Genomic DNA, 24037 nt, shown 5'->3' on the forward strand with positions numbered 1-24037 from the left:
AGTTGCAGTGCCATCAGTAGTGTGTCTTTATAGGAAATATTTGTGCAATAGCATCAAGGAATTGAATGGTTAGGGTGCGGAAAAGAAAACTAAGTAGAAATGGCCAGTGAATGTGGTTGAACAATGCTTATTAAAATTATTTATAGCATTAGGGAAACCAATATGTACATTCATGATGGTTGATATTAATTTTACAAGGCAAGAAGTGAGGTTTTGACCATAATTTCAGTACCATGTGCTAGTTTACCAGTGATTATATAGGAAGATATTTTGCGGGATTCAGTAAGATTCCTATCTGGTTTCTGCCTCTTCATCTACATTTGATATTTTTAAAAAGAAGTAAAACTCCCAAAGGTGTTTTCTTGCTCTCACCTTTCCAGTGAAGGTAGTAGACCTTTGCAGTGCTTTGTCTACAATATCTGAGATGTTTTCAGATCACTGAATTAAGCAACATGATGGAACATGTTTGAAAGATGCAACAGCTGATGTTCATCAAGTCATTCCAACAATTAATTGATGTAATTCAAAAATCAACTCTGTTTTTCATTGATACAAATTTTTAGGGGGGTGTAGATGGGCCCCTCGTCGCTCGCGGTACAAATAAGCAGGAGACCTCTTACTTTGCAAAACCCAGTGTCCTTTTATTTCGCTGTGTTCATTCCCACCACCATCTATATACAACTCTGTACAATTCAGTAGGAGTTAGGTAGCCACCCGGGGGACAGCTGGTTCCTGTTGCTAGCTGGGAGCAGCAGTTCCTCACTCCTCCTGTTCCTCCCCCCTTCTACTTCCTTCCTGCTAGCTTTATAGGCCTTCCCCCATCAAGCTCACAGGTGATTCTCTTTCAGGGCTTTAATCAGCCACAGCCTGTCAGCTCCAATCTCTTCCCCATACTGGGAGCTGAACTAGCAGGCTCTGTGTGAACAGGGGCTGAGTCCGGGCCTTTTGGCCAGCACCCAGTTACGAGGGAATGTTAATTTTTAATTGTTAGGGTTTGACTTTTAATGTGAAAAATCATAAAACTGCTTTTGCATTATTTCATCTCACTTTTTTAAAAAAAGATTTAAGCTCATCTGTCCCAAAACACACAGTTGCAGTTAGTAATAACTGATATTTCTTCGTTGTGTATTGATCCTTCTCTTGTCTACACAAGAGGTTAGCACTGGTATAGCTACAGTTATTTCTACAATTGACTGTTGGAGCAAATCCCTCACAAGGTGTTAAAATTGATTGATTTCAAGTATTAGAAATTCCATATGCTAAACTAAAGCACACAGTATAATAACTTGTTTTTGTTTTATTTATCAGAAACTGAAACCTATTAGTTGATGGCCAGTTTCAAAGAATGCTTGGATTTCTTTGTAAATTCACATTCTACCATAATACACAAATGTTACGCTAATATGCAGTACATTTTTTCATTCAAATTGTTTTAAACACGTGTGTTGAAGAATACTTACTATATATTACTATATACTATATATAACTATATATTCTTCATCACACAAGTTTAAAACAGTTTAAATTTATATAGAGAGGGAAACAATTATACCAATGCACCATCATACAGTTTACTTCATGTGATGTTGAAAATTTTGTTTTTGTGGTTGGTGCCATGTAAAAAGATATTAACCTTTCTTAAAAATGCATTGTACCTCTTTCTTATATCTATAGGAATATCAGAATAAACTAGTCCATTTAGTTCCTGAAAAGCAGTTATTAAATGAGAGAATAAAACACATGCAGCTGGACAACACTCCTAGTAAGTGTCTTCAGATAAACTCTTTGCTCTGTATACTAGCTTTTCTTTACTCACTGGGAAGGCTACTGTCTGTGTTGTTGTTAACCATCCCTTCATAGTCACCATAGATTCAGCAAGTCCCAATGAATACTCAGAACTGTTTGTTGGACCTACTTTCTACCATTTCCTACATCTAACAACTGTGGGGAGAAATATGTTTTGATAAGAAAAGAAGGGTACAGCTTTAAATATAGACAATACAGACTATAGTACAGGGAGGAATTATAGTCCTTGCTGCCCAGATTTTCCTTTTGCTTACAGTCGTGTAAAATTGAGAGTAACTCCATTTAAATCAAAGGAACTTATGGAAGTTTTACACTACTGTAGTGAGAGGCAAATGTGGGCCGAAGTGTCTGCCCACAGGAGTTGCATCTAATCAGACTAATAAAATATGAAAAGTAGATATCATACAACTTTATTATATGAGTTGTGGTAGTGTCTGAATGCCTCAGTCAGGAATCAAGGCCCAGTTGTGCTAGAAGCTATATGAGAACGTACCACAAGGAGTGGTATAAGCAAGTAGGAGTGAATGTAAATTTTTAAAACGTGATTATTGAAAAGTATGTTAACACAAATAGAAATCATTTTAAAAGTACTTGATCTTTCCTATGCAGATACAGGAATCAGTTCAGTGAACAAGAAGTTCCTAGAAAAGGAAGAATTATGCCAAAGACTTCGGGAGCAATTAAATGCCCTAGAAAAGGAAACTGCTTCCAAACTCTCTGAAATGGATACCTTTAACAATCAGCTCAAGGTACACGCAGTCTGCAAATACATTGTCTTTAGTAATAAGCAGTGTTTTCTTCCTCATTCAGTCACCAAACTTTTATTTGCTGTCCCCCTATGCCATGCCTTTTCTGAAAGTCTCTGCCAATTTTATAATATCAAAATCAGCATGGCCCAATATCTTCTAGCAAATGTGCAATTAGAAACTAATTCAAAACTATCATTTGTGTAATTAGATATTAACACTCCCTCCCTCTTGCTTACCCCTCCTCTGCATTCATCATTTTACAATGCCTTTCAAAGGCATACTAATTGCTCACTCTTAAGGCATGTCTACACTTACCTCCAGAACGATCAGTCCAGTGAGGGGTCGATTTATTGCGTCTTGTGAAGATGCAGTAAATTGACCACTGAGCATCTCTCCTCAACTCCGGTACTCCACTGGAGCAAGAAGCATAGGTGGAGTTGATAAGGGAGTGTCAGCAGTTGACCTACTGCAGTAAGTAGCTCTAAGTACATTGACTTCAGCTACGCTATTTTCGTAGCTGAAGTTGCGTAACTTAGACCGACTTAGCTCACCCTCACCCATCCCCACCCCCCGTGTACACCAGGCCTTACTCAATGCAATTCCTAAAATACATAAAGTAAGAGAGTTGAGGGCAGTGTTCCCTCTAATTTTTCCCATGCATGTGCGGAATGAATTTTGTTACGTGCAGCAATATGGAGGTGATGTGTGTAACGAAATTCATATTGGTGCACGTAACAAAATTCATGTGGTGGAGTGGGGCCGAGGGGTTCAGAGTGTGGGAGGGGGGCTCAGGGCTGAGGCAGAGGGTTGGGGTATAGGTGGGATCAAAGCTCCGGCTGGGGGTGCGTGCTTTAGAGTGAGGCTGAGGATGAGGGAGTTGGGGCTGGGGCAGAGGGTTGGGGATGTGTGTGGAGGGGAGGGCGAGGGCTCTGGGTGGAGAAGCAGGCTCTGGGTTGGGTATGAAGGGTTTGGGGTGCAGGCTGCCCCGGGGCTATGGCAGGGAGAGAGAACTCCACCCAAGTCTCTCTCCCTGCAGCGGCACCTGGGCTGGTGGGATAGAGGCGCCTCTTCCTGCTGCGGCAGGTCCAGGGCTGGGCTGGTTTGGGGCCGGGAGAGTGGCACCTCTCTCCCAGCTGCGGCAGGTCTGGGACAGGCTTGGTGGGTCTGCAGTCCGGGCTGCTGGTAATGGTCCACAGCTTTGGCAGCCCGGAGGATCAGCAGCAGCTGTGGGCTCCTTTCCGCTCCTCTCCTCTACCCCTGCTGCCTGCCAGGGATGGAGGGCAGGAGCAGAGAGAAGAGCTCTCAGCCAGCCAGCTGAGAGGAGTGAGTGGGCTGGGGGGGAGGAGAAGCACTGGGCCAGAGGGCCTAGAGGAGCGCGGGGAAGGGGTTGGAGAGGAGTGGAGCCTGTGCTGCAACTGCCTGCCCACAGTGCAAGTGAAGTGGAGTGCTGGGCCGGCAGGGCCCCTGCTGAGAGTGGGCCTGCCACCATTATAAATCCAGCACTGTCAGTCCAGGATGGGTTGGGGCCCGGAGAGGTGCGCCTCTCCCTGCCAGAGCTAAACTTAGGGGAGCTCAGAGGGAACTTGGGGTTGAAGGTGCTGAGCACCTTGCAGGTTCTGTCCATATGGCAGTACTGTTGTATGGCTACCATTTTGCAGATTGTAAATGGAGTATCTTAATTGCTTAATTTTTATTGGAGAAAATGCTAAATGTGCCAGCACAGAACCTGGGATGCTCACTTTTGGCAATACACATGGATGCTTGTATTCCTTTAACTAGGAGAGAGAATGCGCAGAGGGTAATTGAAGGAAGCTGTGTGATTTATATATTGTCAGTTTATCTGACAGATGAATGCAACTTTCTGACAAGGGTGTTGTCACTCTGCTCTGTTTGCTGACTTATTCATAGTGGCACTGATGTGAATTTTAGAATAAATTGTATGATTTCCCTTCTGGCTAGAGGAAGGACCAAACTGCATCTGTTGAAGAGAGATTAAGGGAAAAAACTCTCAGAACTTTTTTTTTTTTTTTTTTAAATAAAGAAAACATGCTTCCATTTAATCACGTGTGCTGCATGGCTTGCTGGTTAATGGGAGCCATTCATTTATGTTCAATGACTGCATCAACAATGTAGTCTTCTCTACAATATATTTTTTAAATCATTACAAAGTTTAACTGGCTTTTTATCTGCCTTATCTTACAGTGTGAGAATATGGATGATTCTGTTCTTCAGTGCCTTTTGTCTCTGCTAAGCTGTCTCAACAACCTCTTCCTCTTACTTAAGGTTATTTTCTAATCTTTGGCTCTTTTGCTTTTAATTATTTCACAGTTTTTCTGTTTTTCCCTTTCTTTTTGGGTGTATTATCTCTTTAGCACTCAATAAAATAAATAAATAAAACTTTTCAAAAACAGAATGGATATTCTTTCTTTTTCTGCTTGCTTTTAAATCTTTTCTGCTATTTAACGTCTTAAACTTACTTGCTTATAAAGCAATGCCATAAAACACTGATGTGTATCTTGTTTGTTAATGGACTGATTTATTAACAGATTCAATTAGCTTTATTACCTAGGTACTGTTTTTTTCTTTTCAGGTAAGGTAATATCCACCAAAAAAGTCTTTCCTTTTTGATAGAAACATTTACAGTTTCTTCCTCTGTGTGTGTGTGTTTGTGTGTGTCTCTCTCTCTTGATTTTGGAACCAAATAATACTATTTTTCACAGTAATCCTCAAACTCTGTTTAAAATGAGAAGAAAAATTGTTTCCCACCTATGTCAGTGCAATTCTGTGGAATAATTTGCCTGTTATAGGTAATGAGGATTAGTTTGTTGCTGCAGAAACTCACTGTGCAATGGAGATTTTATTGTATTATCTTTTTCTTATTAATTACATTACATTGACAATAAGACTTCTTAGGAAACGTGTCAGATTTTGCAGTGGGAATGCACCATTCCTAATTACTCTCTTTTGACTGATAATCTGATAGGAAAGGCCATGTTCCACCTATTCATCATGAACTGTTAAAGTGTATACTAGATAATTATTGCTGATGTGTTTTCTTTTTGTAAATTTAATTCACCAAGCAATTTTAAATGATCTGGTGTGGAAAAGTTCATTATAAAAAGACATGAGGGAATGAGAGTGTTACATTTTAAACAAAATACTGTTAAAAGCTTTAAAAGACATAGCGCCTTGTGTAGCCAGAAGCTAGTATCTGGGTGTTTATGGTTTCCAACAGTGATAAAGCTATTGCATTATTTTCACTAGTGCATCAGATTCCAATTTGGGCCTGTTATCCAAAGCTCCATGCCAATTATTTCAGCCTTTGGTCTGAGCCTAGCTAGAGGAAACGCTGTGGTCTGAATTTGACTTGGCACATGACTCTGTTATGTCTTAGTTATTGGATTTATTTGTTATTAAAAAAAAAAAAAGTTCTTTCAGTCATAATTATAGAAAAGATTATATATTTCACCCATAATTAGCAGATTTGTATATGTATTTTTCTTTTTGTAGTGACTTTCTGTTGAATTAAGTAGTTGGTGATACTTAAGCAAAGTGAAGAACAGTCTCCATCTTAAGGGATGTATGCCCATAATTTCCAATATTGTTTTGTGTTACTTGTAGTTTAAAAAAAGAACAGGAGTACTTGTGGCACCTTAGACATTAACAAATTTATTTGAGCATAAGCTGTTGTGGGCTACAGTCTACTTCATCAGATACATAGAATGGAACATATAGTAAGAAGATATATACACATACAGAGAACATGAAAAAATGGAAGTAGCCATACCAACTGTAAGAGGCTAATTAATTAAGATGAGCTATTATCAGCAGGAGAAAAAAGAACTTTTGTAGTGATAATCAAGATGGCCCATTTTAGACAGTTGACAAGGTGTGAGGATACTTAACATGGGGAAATAGATTCAATATGTGTAATGACCCAGCAACTCCCAGTTTCTATTCAGACCCAAGTTAATGGTATCTAGTTTGCATATTAATTCAAGCTCGGCAGTTTCTTGTTGGAGTCTGTTTTTGAAGTTTTTCTGTTGCAAAATTGCCACCTTTAAGTCTATTGCTGAGTGACTAGAGAGGTTGAAGTGTTCTCCTACTGGTTTTTGAATGTTATGATTCCTGATGTCAGATTTGTGTCCATTTATTCTTTTGCATAGAGACCGTCCTGTTTGGCCAATGTATATGGCACATGATGCATGTATCACATTGGTAGATGTGCAGGTGAACGAGCCCCTGATGGCGTGGCTAATGTGATTAGGTCCTATGGTGGTGTCATCTGAATAAATATGTGGACAGAGTTGACATCGGGCTTTGTTGCAAGGATAGGTTTCTGGGTTAATGGTTTTTTGTTGTGGTATGCGGTTGCTGGTGAATATTTGCTTCAGGTTGGGGGGCTGTCTGTAAGTGAGGACTGGTCTGTCTCCCACTGTGAGAGTGAGGGATCATCTTTCAGGATAGGTTGTAGATCTTTGATGATGCACTGGAGAGGTTTTAGTTGGGGGCTGAAGGTGACGGCTAGTGGTGTTCTGCTATTTTCTTTGTTGGGCCTGTCCTGTAGTAGGTGACTTCTGGGTACTCTTCTGGCTCTGTCAGTCTGTTTTTTCACTTCAGCAGGTGGGTATTGTAGTTGTAAGAACGCTTGATAGAGATCTTGTAGGTGTTTGTCTCTGTCTGAGGGGTTGGAGCAAATGCGGTGGTATCTTAGAGCTTGGCTATAGACAGTGGATCGTGTGGTGTGTCCTGGAGGCATGTAGGTAAATATAGCGGTTAGTAGGTTTCCGGTAAGGGTTGGTGCTTATGTGACCATCGCTTATTAGCACAGTAGTGTCCAGGACGTGGACCACTTGTGTGGATTGGTCTAGGCTGAGGTTGATGGTGGGATGGAAATTGTTAAAATCATGGTGGAATTCCTCGAGGGCTTCTTTTCCGTGGGTCCAGATGATGATGATGTCATCAGTGTAGCGCAAGTAGAGTAGGGGCGTTAGGGGACGAGAGCTAAGGAAGCGTTGTTCTAAGTCAGCCATAAAAATGTTGGCATGCTGTGGGGCCATGCGAGTACCCATAGCAGTGCCACTGACTTGAAGGTATATATTGTCCCCAAATGTGAAATAGTTTGTGCGTGAGGACAAAGTCACAAAGTTCAGCCAGCAGGTTTGCCATGAAATTACTGGGGATACTGTTCCTGATAGCTTGTAGTCCCTTTTGGTGTGGAATGTTAGTGTAGAGGGCTTCTACATCCATAGTGTCCAGAATGGTGTTTTCTGTAAGATCGCTGATGGATTGTAGTTTCTTCAGGAAGTCGGTGGCGTCTCAAAGATAGCTGGGAGTGCTGGTAGCGTAAGGCCTGAGGAGAGAGCCCGCGTAATCAGACAATCCTGCTGTTAGGGTACCAGTCCCTGGGATGATGGGGTATCCAGGATTTCCAGGTTTATGGATCTTGGGTAACAAATAGAATACCTGTGGTCGGGGTTCTAGACATGTGTCTGTACAGATCTGTTGCTGTGCTTGTTCAGGGAGTTTCTTGAGCAAATGGTGTAGTTCTTCTTCGAGTGCTTGCTCATATCCATTCCAGTTAGGTGTGCGCGCGCTGCGTGCACGTTTGTCGGAAGATTTTCTACCCTAGCAACACCCGGCGGGTTGGCTGGGCGCCCCCTGGCGTGGCGCCGTTATGGCACCGAACATATACCCCTGCCGACTCGTCTGCTCCTCAGTTCCTTCTTACCACCCGTGTTGGTCGTTGGAACAGTGGAGCACGGCTTAGCCTTTCTCCACTTCCCTAGCGATTCACCCATTCTAATACTTCTCTAGTTATAGTTATAGTTGTAGTTTGTATTTTTAGTAATACTTTGTTAGCTTAGTTACTGTACGTAGCTTGGAGGGTCGGGTTTACCCCGTCCCCTCTCCTGGTGCCCAGGCTCATGCCTGGTTCACCGGGCTTCAAACCATGCTCGGCCTGCCGCCGGCTGATGCCAACGGGAGACCCCCATGACTCTTGCCTAAAGTGTCTGGGGGAATCCCACCTTTTGGACAAGTGCCGAATTTGCAAATCTTAAGCCGCGGACGAAGAAGAAGCGGGACTTTCGCCTGCGGCAGCTCCTAATGGAAGTGGCACTAGCTCCTCCAGCCCTGGGCTCGGGACCGGCACCATCCACACCGTCCAAATCCGCGCTGGGGAGAAGTACCTCGTCGGCACCAGAGAGCGCCGGTACTGACAAGACGCGGCACCAGCCATCATCGGTGCAGAAGCCATCTCGGCACCGCTGTCTGTCCCCGCGCGCCAAGAAGACCAAAGCTCCTGCGGCCCCGATGCCAGCACCGCAGTTGGAGCCTCAGCCTAAGCCGTGTCGCCCGGCGCCTACACCGACCGTGGCACTGGCAGCACCGTTACTACCGGCAGATCAAGAGCCGTCGAGTCCGGTGCATGACAGCTCCCCGGCATGTGCCGAGGTTGAGCTCCTCGTCCCGACCACGCCGGAAACTTTTTCAACGGCGAGGGACCTCATTGCGCTCACGGAGCCTACTCTGACCCAACCCCCGGCGCCGCCGGTGCGGGTCGTTGCATCAACAGGTAAGCCTTCACTAATCCAGCCACCCTCCATTGACGCCGGAGGCAGACGCCATTCCAGATCCAGGTCCCGACACCGCTCCCAATCTCGCCGTCGGTCCTACTCCCAGTACCGCTCGCAGTCCCGGTACCGATCGCCTTCTCGGTACCGGTCGTACTCGCGGTACTGCTCCAGGTCTCGCTCACCGGACCGATGCTCCAGTCGTTGGCCAGCTTCCCGGTACCGCTATCGGCGCAGTCACTCGCGGCACCGTGCTTCGCGGTCTCGGTCGACCTCCCGGCACCGCGCTGGTCACAGGTCCCGGTTCACGTCTCGGCACCGATAACGCTGCCCGGTACCGCTCTCCGGTGGGACAAGACTCTCGGCACCCTGGACCTGCACCGCCTTCACACGGCCTTTCAGCCCCGCCTTGGCCTTCGCGGCACCCGTCGGAATCCTCGCAGGTAGACAGCACTGGCTATGAACATTCTGAAGTGCAGGGCCGTTCCAGGCACGGGACCCACGGCACCGAACAGGAGCCTCAGTGGTCGTTTTGGATGCCGTGGGCGTATCATCAGGCTCAGGGCGATAACACGGGGGCTTCTCGTTCTGCCCCCTCGGAGCACTGTGCACCACAAGCGACAGGGAGCCGCCCCGCTCCGGAGGAAGTTGAGGTCTCCACAGTAGTCCAGGACCATCCGGTGTATCCGGACCCTGACGCTCCGCACGATCAGGACGCCCTATAGGACACGACCCTTCCCGGCCTGTCATCCTCCTCCTCCTCCCCGGATGAGGCAGTTGCTGGTTCTTGCATGTCGGGGCCACCTCCCATTGACCTCCGTGCCCATCAGGACCTTCTCCGACGGGTCGCATTGAATATCAACTCCCGGTGGAGGAGGTCCCGGAGGTCGAGGACCCTGTTGTGGATATTCTTTCGGCGGACGCTCCAACTCGGGTAGCCTTGCCTTTCATCCGCACCATCCAGACCAAGGCGGACGCAATCTGGCAGTCCCCGGTATCTATCCCGCCTACGGCCAGGGGCGTGGAGCGGAAGTACATGGTACCCTCCAAAGGATAGGAGTACCTGTACACCCACCCAGCTCCGTGCTCTCTGGTCATTCAGTCGGTAAACGAGCGGGAGCACCATGGTCAGCAGGCCCCGGCACCAAAATCACGAGAGGCTAGGCGCATGGACCTTTTGGGCCGTAAGGTCTACTCCGCCGGGGGCCTCCAGTTGCGGGTGGCCAATCAACAGGCGTTGCTCAGCTGATACAACTTCAACACCTGGCAGTCGGTGGGAAAATTTGTTGAGCTCGTCCCGCAGGACTCCCAGCCGGAGTTCCAAGCCCTCATCAAGGAGGGTAAAAAGGTAGCTCGCACGTCATTGCAGGCCTCTCTAGACGCGGCGGACTCAGCTGCTAGGACAGTTGTATCTGGGATCACAATGTGTAGGATATCGTGGCTGCAAGCCTCGGGCCTACCCCCTGAGCTCCAGTACACAATTCAGGACCTTCCCTTTGAAGGCGAGGGCCTTTTCTCCCAGAAGACAGACCCGAGACTCCAGAGTTTAAAAGACAATAGAGTCATCATGAGGTCTCTCAGGATGCACACTCCGCAAACACAGCGGAGATCCTTCCGGGCCCAACCTCACCGCCCGTGTCCCCCTTCCAGGCCTCGTCAAGACTTTAACAGAAGGCGTGGTCGTGTGACCCGACGGCGTCAGTTGGGTTCCCAAGGTGGTACCAATAACGGGCCCACCAAACCATCAGTGGGCCCGAAATCGAACTTTTGAAGGTGCGCCTGGGAGCAGAGCACCAGTTCTCCCCCAGGATCCTATTTCGTTCTCCAACCGCCTCTCCTCCTTCCTCCCTGCGTGGGCTCAACTGACTTCTGACCGTTGGGTCTTACACACGGTGGAATCTGGATACCACCTCCCAGTTTTTTTCGTCCCCTTCTTCCCGCCCACCCTGCCCGTCCCTCCTCAGGGACCCCTCTCACGAGCAAATCCTCTGGCAGGAGGTCCTTACGCTCCTCTCCATTGGGGCGATAGAGGAGGTTCCGCGACATCTCAGGGGCAGGGGATTCTACTCCCGTTATTTTTTAATCCCCACGGCAAAAGGAGGCCTTCGACCCATCCTAGATCTGCGCGACCTCAACGTCTTTCTAAAGAAGTTAAAGTTCCGCATGGTGTCACTGGGGACCATCATCCTGTCCTTGGATCCCGGAGACTGGTACGCTGCTCTTGACCTAAAGGACGCTTATTTTCATATATCGATTTATCCTCCCCACAGACGATTCCTACGCTTCACGGTACGCAACCAACATTTCCAGTTCACAGTTCTACCATTCGGCCTCTCCACCACCCCGCGCGTCTTCACGAAGTGCATGGCAGTGGTCGCCGCCTATCTCTGTCGCCAGAACATTCGAGTCTTTCCCTATCTCGACGACTTGCTGATTTGCTGGACCTCCAAGGTCCAGGTCTCCAGGCATGTTGCCGTCATCAGGACCCTTTTCCAGTCGTTGGGCCTGATGATCAATGTGCACAAATCCACTCTAGACCCCTCTCAAAAAATAGAGTTCATTGGGGCGATTCTGGACTCCACGCTGGCAACTGCCTCCCTTCCACTGCCCCGATTTCAAGCAATAGTCAAGGCTGTCAAGAACCTGCAGGCGTTCCCGATGACCTCGGCACGCACCTGCCTCAGCCTCCTCGGCCACATGGCTGCGTGCACGTTTGTGACCAGACACGCAAAATTACGCATGCGCCCCCTCCAAGGTTGGCTTGCTTCTGTTTATCGACCAAGCAGAGATTCCATAGATCTCATCGTCACCATTCCCCAACACGTTTTGAGCTCCCTCACCTGGTGGCTCAATCCTTCCCTCGTGTGCGCAGGCATGCCGTTCCATCCGAGGCAGCCCACGGCATCTCTGACGACAGACGCATCTTCCCTTCGCTGGGGTGCACATCTGGGCGATCGTCGCACGCAAGGCCTCTGGTCGGCCGGGGAGCTGAAGTTACACATCAACGTCCGGGAGCTGCGGGCGGTCCGCCTCGCCTGCCAGGCTTTCCGGTACCATCTGCAGGGCTGTTGTGTCCGAGTACTCACGGACAATACGACAGCAATGCACTACATCAACAAGCAAGGAGGGTCTCGATCTCCCCTCTTTTGTCAGGAAGCGATCCTTCTGTGGGACTTTTGTATAGCCCACTCGATCGACCTCATAGCGTCCTTCCTTCCGGGGATCTGGAATACACTGGCGGACCACCTCAGCAGGTCCTTCCTGACCCACGAGTGGTCACTCTGCCCGGACGTGGCCTACTGCATCTTCCAAAAGTGGGGTTTTCCCCACGTAGACCTCTTTGCTTCCCGCAGCAACCGGAAGTGTCAGAGGTTCTGCTCCTTCCGGGGTCTCGACCCAGGTTCGATTTCGGACGCCTTTCTGATCCCCTGGACGAGCCATCTCCTGTACGCCTTTCCCCCCTTTCCGATGGTGCACAGGGTGTTAGTCAAACTTCGCGCGGACAGGGCGCGACTGATTCTGATCGCCCCTGCTTGGCCCCGACAGCATTGGTACACCACGTTGCTGGACCACTCCGTGGCCAACCCGATCCACCTGCCTCTCCATCAGGATCTAATCTCTCAGGACCACGGCAGGCTTCTCCACCCGGACCTGCAGTCCCTCCACCTGACAGTGTGGCTCCTCCGTGGCTAAACCCCTTGGAATTATGCTGCTCGGACCCAGTACAGGAGGTGTTCCTGGGCAGCAGGAAACCCTCTACCAGATCCACTTACTTAGCTAAGTGGAAGCGGTTTTCCTGCTGGTGTCAAGCACAGGATGTGGCTCCTGCGGAGGTTTCCATCCCTTCTATCTTGGAATACCTCTGGCATCTCAAACAACAAGGCCTTGCAATTTCGTCTCTGCGAGTGCACTTAGCGGCAATATCCATGTTCCACCCTGGAGAGGGAGGTTCCTTGGTCTTCTCCCACCCCGTCGTATCCAGGTTCCTTAAAGGCCTGGAGCGCCTTTTTCCCCTGATTCGACGCCCCACCCCCTCTTGGGACCTCAATTTAGTACTATCCAGACTCATGTCTCCGCCCTTTGAACCACTGGCAACGTGCTCGCTCTTATATTTATCCTGGAAGACAGCCTTCCTTATAGCCATTACATCGGCTCGGCGAGTCTCAGAGCTTCGAGCGCTTATGGTGGACCTCCCATACGCGATGTTCCACAAAGATAAGGTGCAGCTGCGCCCGCATCCAGCATTCCTCCCTAAGGTGGTCTCCGCCTTCCACATTAATCAGGACATATTTCTACCGATGTTCTTTCCCAAACCACATACATCCCGTAGGAGCAGCAGCTGCACTCGCTCAACGTCCGTAGAGCGCTCACCTTCTATATTGAGCATACGAGACCCTTCCGCAAAACGCCCCAGCTCGTTGTGGCAGTGGCAGACCGCATGAAAGGTCAGGCAGTTTCTTCCCAGCGCATCTCTTCCTGGATAACAGCCTGTATCCGAGCGTGCTGTGATCTGGCCTGCGCCTCCCCAGGCCATGTCACTGCTCATTCGACCAGGGCCCAGGCCTCCTCGGCCGCCTTCTTAGCTCACGTACCCACTCAAGAGATATGTCGTGCGGCTACATGGTCGTCGGTGCACACCTTTACTGCCCATTACGCCCTGGTCCAACAATCCAGAGATGTTGCAGCATTTGGCTTAGCAGTTCTGCAGTCAGCAGTTTCTCACTGCGACCCCACCGCCTAGGTAAGGCTTGGAATCACCTAACTGGAATGGATATGAGCAAGCACTCGAAGAAGAAAAGACGATTACTCACCGTTGTAACTGTTGTTCTTCGAGATGTGTTGCTCATATCCATTCCACACCCGCCCTCCTTCCCCACTGTCGGAGTAGCCGGCAAGAAGGAACTGAGGAGCGGACGGGTCGGCAGAGGTTATATGTTCGGTGCCATAAACGCGCCCACGCAGGGGGCGCCCAGCCGACCCACCGGGTGTTGCTAGGTAGAAAATCTTCCGACGAACGTGCACGCGGCGCGCGCACACCTAACTGGAATGGATATGAGCAAACATCTCGAAGAACAACAGTTTACAACGGTGAGTAACATCTTTTTCTTTTGATAATCCTAGTGGGATCAGAGGATAATGGCCTGTAGAATGTGGAGATACATAGCGCCTAGCAGCCTCTTGTTCATATTCCAACTTATTCATGATGATGACAGCCACCTCCTTTGTCAGCCGTTTTGATTATGATGTCAGAGTGTTCCTTGTGGCTGTTGATGGCGCTTTGTTCAGCACAGCTGAGGTTATGGGCAAGTGATGCTGCTTTTCACAATTTCAGCCTGTGCATTGTCGACGGAGCAATCTGTGTAGAAGTCAGTCTGTTGTTTCGCCTTCAGCGAGGAGTCCACGCAGAAATCTTTCTTTTGTAGTGTTGGTAGGAAGGATTCTGTGGGCTATCTGCACGAGGCAGCTGTTTAGAGACCATTCAGACACACCCGTCACTGTACTTCTATCCTTAATGACCCAGTGTTTAAATATTTAATTTAAATTGCCACTCTTTTTCTCTCCATCATATTTGCAGTCTCTAGCACTTGAATGACTAGACGATGCACTTTGCAAGCTATAAGTGTGGGAAGAGTTTGCAGATCTGCCAGCTATTTTTGTATGTTCCTATTTGTTAAACTCTTTCTTCCAATATATCAACATCCATATTAACTAAAGATTGTCCTGTCCATTTTTATTAAAACTATGGATCAACAAAGCATTAAACGCCTAATTAGTTTCCAGAAAAAATGGATTTGCTGTCAGTCTTTGATATATTTCATTGTGTTCCTCATTAGGAACTGAGAGAAAGCTGCAACACACAGCACTTAGCCTTGAGCAACTTTCAGATGATCAAACAAAGAGAAAATAAGAGCTTGTAGAAAGAAAAAGAGCTGAGCTTGCACAGATAAAAGCTGACTAGAGGATGAGGCTGCAAAGGTAACATGGTTGAAAATCATGAACACACGATACTGTAGTTTTTAAAAAACAAGATACTGCATTGTGAGCTTAAGATGTTGATACCAGTAGACATAAATCTAACAGATTAAATATACATGCTAACTAAGAAAGCCGCACTACATGAACTAAGCTTTCTGAATTTTTACATGGAATACAATGATTTCTAAGTTCTGAATTTCCTTCCCCTCTTGTACAGGGATCTCAAACACACAGCTGGCTTCGCGAGCTATTTCCTGCGCATCCCATAGGCGTCAATTCCCCACCCCCCGCCCCCTCCCCGCCACTCCTCCTCTTCCCCCACATCGTGCCTGGTCCCCACTCCTTCACCTACCTCCCAGCGCTTCCCGCCACCAAACAGCTGTTTAACAGCGCTTAGGACTTTCCAGGAGCGAGGCGGGAGGAGCGAGGACGTGGCATGCTCAGGGGAAGAGGCGGAGAAGAGCCGGGGCTAGGGCAGGGATTTGGGAAAGGGGTTGGAATAGGAGCAGGGAGGGGGAGCATGAGCTGTGTTCTATTCTGTTTATGCATCATCAACAGAAATTTTAACTGAGTCTAATCCAATCCCCGTTGAAGTCAATGACATTCTTTCCATTGATTTCAATGGGAATTAGACAAGACCCTAAATTCCAGTTGCAGAATATAGTACTGGTGACAAAGGATAGATGAGGGAGAACACTGCTGGACTGAAATTACAAGGTACATTTGCAGACCTGTGTAAAGGAGTCCACTCACTGCAGGAGCACCTCCCTAGTGGGTACTCTACCCTTTTAGGCTTTTTGTAAGAATCCCTAATCCAGGACAGAATCACAGGGTTTACTTTCCTCATGACCTCCTCCTTGTCTCTAGCCACCTCCCTTTCCCTCTAGGAAGTGGTTGCAGACCTCCACCCTGCAGCTTCCTTCCTACTGTCACTTCCTGGCTTTATCATACTAGCCCAGGTCTTCCCCATGCTGCGCTTCATCTTCCATTAGTTCTGATCAATCCCTGGCTTCCCTCCCGCTGCAACATATAAGGTTAATTGGCCCTTTCTGGTCCACATTTACCCACTCGGCTTGTGTGGGATCGACACCCCATCATAGGCTGGCAGAAATTTTTTTTTAAGTCATACAATTAATAATTAATGCTGCCAGCTAAGTGGCCAAAAATGAAATGATGGTCAAAATGAGCACTGACTTTTGCGTTAACAGTTTTTAAAAAGTGAATACATTGACTTTTAATAGCATACTCTGTTACTCTTCATTTTGACTTTACTTTTGTATTGTTGTATGAAAAGTTTTCAGTGGCCCTCGGGCCAATGTGCTAGTCCTCATGTGGCCCTCGTGGTGATTTGAGTTTGAGATCCCTGCCTTAATATGTAGGAACCAGTCTGTTAACCCTTTTTAATATGACAAATAATCTATTTGATGAGAAGTGTTGTTCTCAAAGATTGATGTGTCAGATAACTGGATAATCCATTTTTGTAATTGGACTTTTTAATCTCGTCTCCAATACACAGCTTCCATACACTCAAGATTATTTAATCACATTTTCTACCTTGTTTTGCTGTCATTGTACATCTTCTCCCTCTGCTTGAAAACTAGTTGAATGTCAGCAAGTTCCTAGTCTTAAAGGTAAAAGATTAAATTAATACTGAGTTTCCTCTTTGCATTTCAATCTCTGATTTTATGTTGGTTTCTTGCTTGATGAGCGAAAAAAATGTTCACATTTACCTATATGGAAAAGGATCCTTCCTTTTGTCTGTAAATAATCTTGTTTTAGCTCTTACAGTATTTTGTATCAGCTCTCTCCAGATTCTGTTGTCAGCATTCTCCTCTGCTCTGCCTGATCGGTCCAGGAGTCTTAAGTGGCATTGTTGGCCAAAATTCAGTTGTCTAGTTAGCTGGCTGCACTCACGTCACTCTGATCTGAATCTTGCCACGATCATGTTATGCCGTTGCGATGTTTACACTGGATTATGATAATGAGCTCTGTGTGAGCCTACAGCTGGTGCAAAATCTGTCTTCCCACCTGTTCAGAGGCTTAGATGTAGGGGGAGCATATTCATACCAAATACTCTTCTCATTTACACTGGGGTTATGCTGGTATAACTGTTCTCAGTGCCACCATGTAATAAGCCTCTGTCCCAAATCTGGACCTTAGCGTCCAAAATCTGGGTGCTTAGCATGAACCTCCAAGCTTAATTACCAGCTTGGATCTTATCTCATATCTCACTACCACCATCAGGATTCTGAGTACCTGATAACTCTCTGGTCTCCCAAACCTTTCCCTGGGGGACGCCCCAAGACTCAGATGCCTGAGCCTCCAATAAAGGGAAATAACCCACTTCCCTCCTGCTCTTTACTTCCTCTCCCAGATTTTCCCGCCCTGGCGGATACTAGGAGATTTCCCTGCTTAAAGCCCTTGAAACACAAAACAGAGAGGACGATTTACCTTCCCCCTCCTTCTTCTCCCCCCTCCCAGTCTTTCCCTGAGAGAGACAGTACTCCTGGCACAGAGATTCTATCCCCTTGCCTAACTAGGAAAAGAAATCCACAAGTTTTAAAAGAAAGCTTTATATAAAAAGAGAGAAAAAACACATGACATGATCACTGCATCAAGATGACATAACACAGGGCTATTGCCTTACAAGAAAATATGAATAATCAGCCTTGATTCAAAAAGATACCCAATTAAACATTCCAGCAACTCCACACATGTAAATCAAAACAATATAAACCTATTGCTTTTCTTTTTGTACTCACAACTTGGGAACAGAAGGTAGAAAGAAGCTGGAGATAGAAAAAAAAAAAAAAAACTCTTCTCATAGCCGAGAGAAACAAAACAGACCGAACAAAGACAAAAACACACCAGAAGTTCCCTCCCTCACTTTGAAAATCCGGTTTCCTGATTGGTCCTCTGGTCAGGTGTTTGGTTCCCTTGTTAACCCTTTACAGGTAAAAGAAACATTAACCCTTAGCTGATCTGTTTATGACACGCCCCCCAAATCACAGACAGTGGAAAATTTCACTGCGGTGATTTCTTCCTAAGAACTTTAAACTAAACAGAGTATACAACACACATGCACCTTTACATATACTCAAGCATGTAAACTACAAGACTTTTACATTTTAAGGAAAAAATTTTAACAGCAGTGTATTCCGGGAAACTCTCACGGGAGAGTGCATCAGCTACTTTGTTAGAAGCTCCTGAAATGTGTTGAATTTCAAATCAAAATCTTGGAGAGCTAAACTCCAACGAAGAAGTTTCTTGTTGTTCCCTTTGGCTGTATGAAGCCACTTTAGCGCAGCATGGTCAGTTTGTAGCTGGAACCGCCGTCCCCAAACATATGGGCGTAGCTTTTCCAGGGCGTACACAATGGCATAGCATTCCTTTTCACTGACTGACCAGTGGCTTTCCCTCTCAGATAGTTTCTTGCTGAGAAACATGACAGGATGGAAGTTGTGATCCGGTCCTTCCTGCATGAGAACTGCTCCTATACCACGCTCAGATGCATCGGTGGTTACTAGGAATGGTTTGTCAAAGTCTGGGGCCTTAGCACAGGGTCAGACGTGAGCATCGCCTTAAGTTGGGTAAAGGCTCCTGACACTCATCAGTCCATTTAACTGTATTTGGCTGGGTCTTTTTGGTCAGGTCGGTCAGTGGGCAGCGATTGGCTGTAGTGTGGTACAAATCGCCTGTAGTACCCCGGCCAAGCCTAAGAAGGATTGGACCTGTTTCTTTGACTTTGGGACAGGCCACTTTTGGATAGCATCCACCTTGGCCTGTAGGGGTTTATGGTTCCTCGACCCACCTGGTGTCCCAGGTAAGTCACTCTGTTTTGGCCGATTTGACACTTTTTGGCCTTAACAGTTAGTCCTGCCTGCCTGATACGCTCAAAGACCTTTTCCAGGTGTACTAGGTGTTCGGCCAGGAGTCTGAAAAAATGGCCACATCATCGAGGTAGGCAACTGCATATTCTCCCAGTCCTGCTAGTAGACCATCTACCAGCCTCTGGAAGGTGGCGGGTGCATTTCGCAGCCCGAAAGGAAGTACATTAAATTCATACACCCCCGCATGGGTGACGAATGCTGACCTTTCCTTGGCAGGTTCATCTAGCGGTACTTGCCAGTACCCCTTGGTTAAGTCTATTGTAGAGATGAACTGGGCACGTCCCAACTTTTCCAATAGCTCATCGGTGCGTGGCATTGGATAGTTGTCTGGACGAGTTACCGCATTTAGCTTACGGTAGTCCACGCAAAAGCGTATTTCCCCATCTGGTTTGGGTACCAGAACCACTGGAGATGCCCATGCACTGGTAGATGAGCGGATTATACCCATCTGTAGCATGTTCTGGATCTCCCGTTCTATAGCAGCTTGGCGTGAGGGGACACCCGGTAGGGTGGTGTTCTAATTGGGGTGAGCATTACCTGTGTCAATGGAGTGGTATGCCTGTTCAGTCCGTCCTGGAGTGGCTGAGAACAATGGGGCGAAGCTAGTGCACAGCTCCTTGATTTGTTGCCGCTGCAGACGTTCCAGGGTGTTGAGAGGTTCACCTCTTCCACCCCACCGTCCTTGACAAATTCCGCCCCTGACTTGTAAACAATCCAGTTCTCTGATTGGTCCTCTGGTCCGGTGTTTGGTTACCCTTTCAGGTAAAGGAAACTTAACCCTTACCTTACATCTATTTATGACAGGTACACTTTGGGTTAGTGAGGACTTGGGAATGCTATGCGGTAGTTAACGCTCCCAGGCGCTCTTGGACCGTGAATGGCCCTCCATGTGCTCCATTCTATGGCCTGTTGTGCCTTCAAAACCGTAACCTGGTCTTCTCTCTGAAGGAACGGTCTCTGGTATGTTATCATACCAGGCCTTTGCTCTTCCTGTGTATCCTTAGGTTTTCTCTAGCAAGGGCTAAAGGTGTCGGAGGTGTTTTGTAGGTGCTTACAAAGTCCAGACTGTTAGTTCCCGAGAGGGTGTAAACCCCTCCATTGTTGCTCACCAACTGTAATGCCCCTTAACCTCGTGCCATACACAAGTTCAAAGGTGAAAACCCTAAACTGGGATGTGGACAGCCGTGTAAGCAAAGAGCAACTGCTGCAACACTAGGTCCCAGTCGTTGGAGTATTCATTCACGAATTTACGGATCATGGCCCAAAGTTCCTTAAACCTTTCGCACCAGGCCATTGGTTGATGGTGGTAAGGGGTGCAACCAAGTGATTCACCCCATGATTTTCCCACAGGTCTTTCTGGGCCTGCCAGGAAATTAGATTCCTGAATCGGTAAGGATATCGGAGGCCAACCTACCCTGGCGAAATGTCTGTAGGGCTGGCACACCGCTTAGCCTGGTGGTTCCAGACTACTGCTTCCGGCCACGGGTAGCAAAGTCCACGAAGTCGTACGTACTGCTTCTCTGGGCGTCTTCCTGGAAGGACCAGATATCCACGCTACTCGCTTGAAATGGACCTCAATTATGGGAGTGGCTGGAGAGGGGCCTTGACCAGATCTTGGGCTCCACTCTTTGGCACACCTCACAAGACGGACTTACTGGGCAACTTCCTTGCCATCCCTCCCAGTGGAGGACTTCCCATCTTTCTTTGGTTCTTCACCCCAGCATGGCACTGGGATGATCATGGGCTAACTTAAGAGCTTCCCCGGTACTTATTGGACCACCAACCGTTTGGGCTGCCATTCTTCTGGTCTCCACCAGAAAGAATTCCTTGTATAAAAGTCCTTGGTCTATAACAAACGGGATCGGTTAGAAGAGCTGAGAGGCGGTAGGTTGTCCGTGCCGCCACCCAAGCTTTCTGAAGGCTGTCATCTGCTTCCTGCTGCAGTCTGGAACTGTTCCTTGAGGCTGGGGCACCAGTCTTCCTCGAGACTGTGGACTTGGGCTTGGTCCTCTGGAAGCGACGGAGATGAGGGTTGTTTCCGTTGCTGGTAACCGCTGTCCTGGGCACCTGGAGGTATTTCAGGCTCTGGCTGAGCCTCTTCAGTATGGTGTTTGTTGCTTCTGCCAGTTCAGGCTCGCTGGCCCCGCTGGTGTGGAGGTGAAGATGTGGTTGCAACTGCTGGTGCTGGTGCTGGTTGCTGTTCCAGTTCCGGTCCTGGGACTGGAGGTGCTGTGGCTGGTTCAGCCGTTGGGATGGGTCCGGGTCCACTACCTCTGTCTGGGTCTCGGTAACACAGACGGATTCCTGTGGACGGCTTCGGAACAGGAATGGGTCTGGAAGCTGCCTGGTTTGGCGCGTGTAACCATTCCCACTGTCTTGGCCACTTCACGCTGGTTGGCCAAGTCTTCCCCCAGTAGCATGGGGATGGAATAATTGTCATAGACTGCAAAAGTCCAGCCCTGACAGCCTGTACTGGACAGGCAGTTCAGCTGTAGGTAAGTCTACACCTTGTGACATGAAGGGGTAAATGGTCAACTTTGGCCTTTGGGTTGATGAGTTTGGAACCGACGAAGGATTTGGGATAGCTGACACTTGTGCCCCGTTCCCTCCACGCCGGTAACCTTCTTTCCGCCCACTCTCAATGTCCCCTTCGCTCTAAGGGATTTGAGAGTATCTGGGCCTGGGATCTTGGTGTGATGGTGGTGTAATGAGTTGCACCCAGGTGGGTTCTTTGGGCAGTTGCCTTTATATGTCCCAGTCATTACACTTAAGCATCTTCCAGCTAACGGGTCACTGGGTTGAGGTAAGTTACTGGAGACTGGTGAGGTGGAAGGATAAGGTTTCGGTGGCTTCCCTGGGTTGTAGGGGGTTTTGGGTTGCCCTCGGTTGTAGGTTTATTGTCGGTGTGCCCCTGGGTTTTCATTCCCCTTTAAGTAGCTTTCTTGCTTTCTGCCACTTCCATCCATTTGGCTCCAATCTCCCCCCTCGTGAGATTTTGGGTTTCCATCTAGGATTACCGTGTTATGTCTCACGAACACCAGAACTGCTCCATTTTCATGAGGAGGTGCAGTTCGTCAATGGATTGGAACCTTGGTTCCTGATACCAGGTGTCATAATGCTCCACGTAGTAGGCGTGTTTGGAAATGACCCATCTGGTTCCACTTTTGGATTCTGAACCGCCACGGGCGTATCCGGCGTTATCCCATTCTGTATCTGGCCTTGGTTTGAAAGTTATATCATATTCATTTGGTCCTTTGGCATTTCAGCCGCCACCTCTACTAAGGTCCACTGAGGTGTGTGTGACCTCAGCTCTACCACGTACTGGTCTTCAGAGATGCTGTGACCCATGCAGGCTCTTTCAAAATTTTCTTAAGAAGGCTCAGTGTCATCACCTGCCTTGTAGTTGGGAAATCCTCTTGTGCTTGGAAGAAGTATTGGGAAGGTTAGGATTGGCTGCGTTCTGATGCTTAAGCCTGTTCTAATTCCAGGGCCTGCCTGTGGCCTCCTTCTGTTTTTCCATCTATATTGGTGTTTTTCTATCTCTCGTTGGAGGCTGCATCTTTGTCGCTTTCTCTTGTGGCTGGCCCGTCTTTGCTTGTTCTCTTTTGTAGCAGCGTCTTTCTTTGTCTCTCAGCTCCATCTCTTGTATTTTTTTCCAGGTCGCAGTCGCCCCTGTGACTGCGTCTTTGATTTGTTCCTCTGCCTCTAGTCTCGCTCGTTCCTGCTTTAGGGCACTTTGTAGTCATGGTCCTGTTTTCTTGGTTGGCGTGCCCTCAGTGGTATTGTCTGAACTGCTGGCTCTACCGTTGTCTCCGGTTCTGCATCATGCAGGTGCTTTCTTCTTCTTGCTACTCTTTGATATGTAAATGTAAACGCAAAACAAAGCCACTATATGTTTACCTGTGTTGTGTTGCTGGGTATTGATGTCAATTGGAATTCTATTGCTAACATAGACCGTTAATGTCCACCTTAATAGGCTCCTTGCTAAAAATGCAAGCCAAGCTGAGCAGAAAAACAGAAAAAAAATTTCTCTCTGGCTCCTTTTGCCCAAACCTTCTCTCGCTAAACCCTAGCAGAGAAAAAGAAAAATAATATCTACTGGCTTCTGGATCTTACTTCCCACTGCTAGCCACCATGTCATAAGCTCTGTCCCAAATCTGGACCTTAGTGTTCCAAAATCTGGGTGCTTAGCATGAACCTCTCAAGCTAATTACCAGCTGGATCTTATCTTGCTGCCACCATCAGGATCTGAGTACCTGATAACTTCTCTGGTCTCCCAAACCTTTCCCTGGGGACCCAAGACTCAGATGCCTGAGCCTCCAATAAAGGGAAATAACCCACTTCCCTTCCTGCTCTTTCTTCCCCAGATTTTCCCGCCCTGGGGATACTAGGAGATTTCCCTGCTCAAGCCTTTGAAACACAAAAGAGAGGACGATTTACCTTCCCCCCTCTTCTCTCCCCCTCCAGTCTTCCCTGAAGAGGACAGTACTCCTGCACAGAGATTCCTATCCCTGCCTTAACTAGGAAAAGAAAATCAACAATTTTTAAAAAGAACTTTATATAAAAGAGAGAAAAACACATGACATGATCACTGCATCAAGATGACAACACAGGGCTATTGCTTACAAGAAAATATGAATAATCAGCCTTATTCAAAAGATACCCAATTTAAACATCCAGCAACTCACACAGTAAATACAAATAATATAACCTATTGCTTTTCCTTTTTGTACTCACATGGGAACAGAAGGTAGAAAGAGCTTGGAGAATGAAAAAAAACAAAAAACTCTTCCCTCATGCCGAGAGAAACAAACAAAGACGAACAAGACAAAAACACCCAGAAGTTCCTCCTCACTTTGAAAATCCGTTTTCCTGATTGGTCCTCTGGTCAGGTGTTTGGTTCCCTTGTTACCTTACAGGTAAGAAACATTAACCTTAGCTATTGTCTTGAGAAAGAGGCTTAGAATGTAGGGGGAGCATATTCATGCCAAATACTCTTCTCATTTACACTGGGGTTATGCTGGTATGACTGTTGTCAGTG

The 24037-nt window shown here is 47.4% G+C and overlaps 1 protein-coding gene across 1 annotated transcript in view; it reads left to right on the plus strand.

Moving 5' to 3' along the window:
• The window catches only part of ITSN2 (intersectin 2), a 137503-nt gene that overhangs the window by 59271 nt on the left and 54195 nt on the right, over positions 1 to 24037 (plus strand). Inside the window, 4 exon segments of the mRNA XM_075063640.1 lie at positions 1675 to 1762; positions 2416 to 2555; positions 4758 to 4838; positions 14965 to 15068. Coding sequence (XP_074919741.1) covers positions 1675 to 1762; positions 2416 to 2555; positions 4758 to 4838; positions 14965 to 15068 — 413 coding nt within the window.

Source organism: Chelonoidis abingdonii, chromosome 3 (assembly GCF_003597395.2).
Source record: "Chelonoidis abingdonii isolate Lonesome George chromosome 3, CheloAbing_2.0, whole genome shotgun sequence".
Lineage (NCBI taxonomy): Eukaryota > Metazoa > Chordata > Testudines > Testudinidae > Chelonoidis > Chelonoidis abingdonii.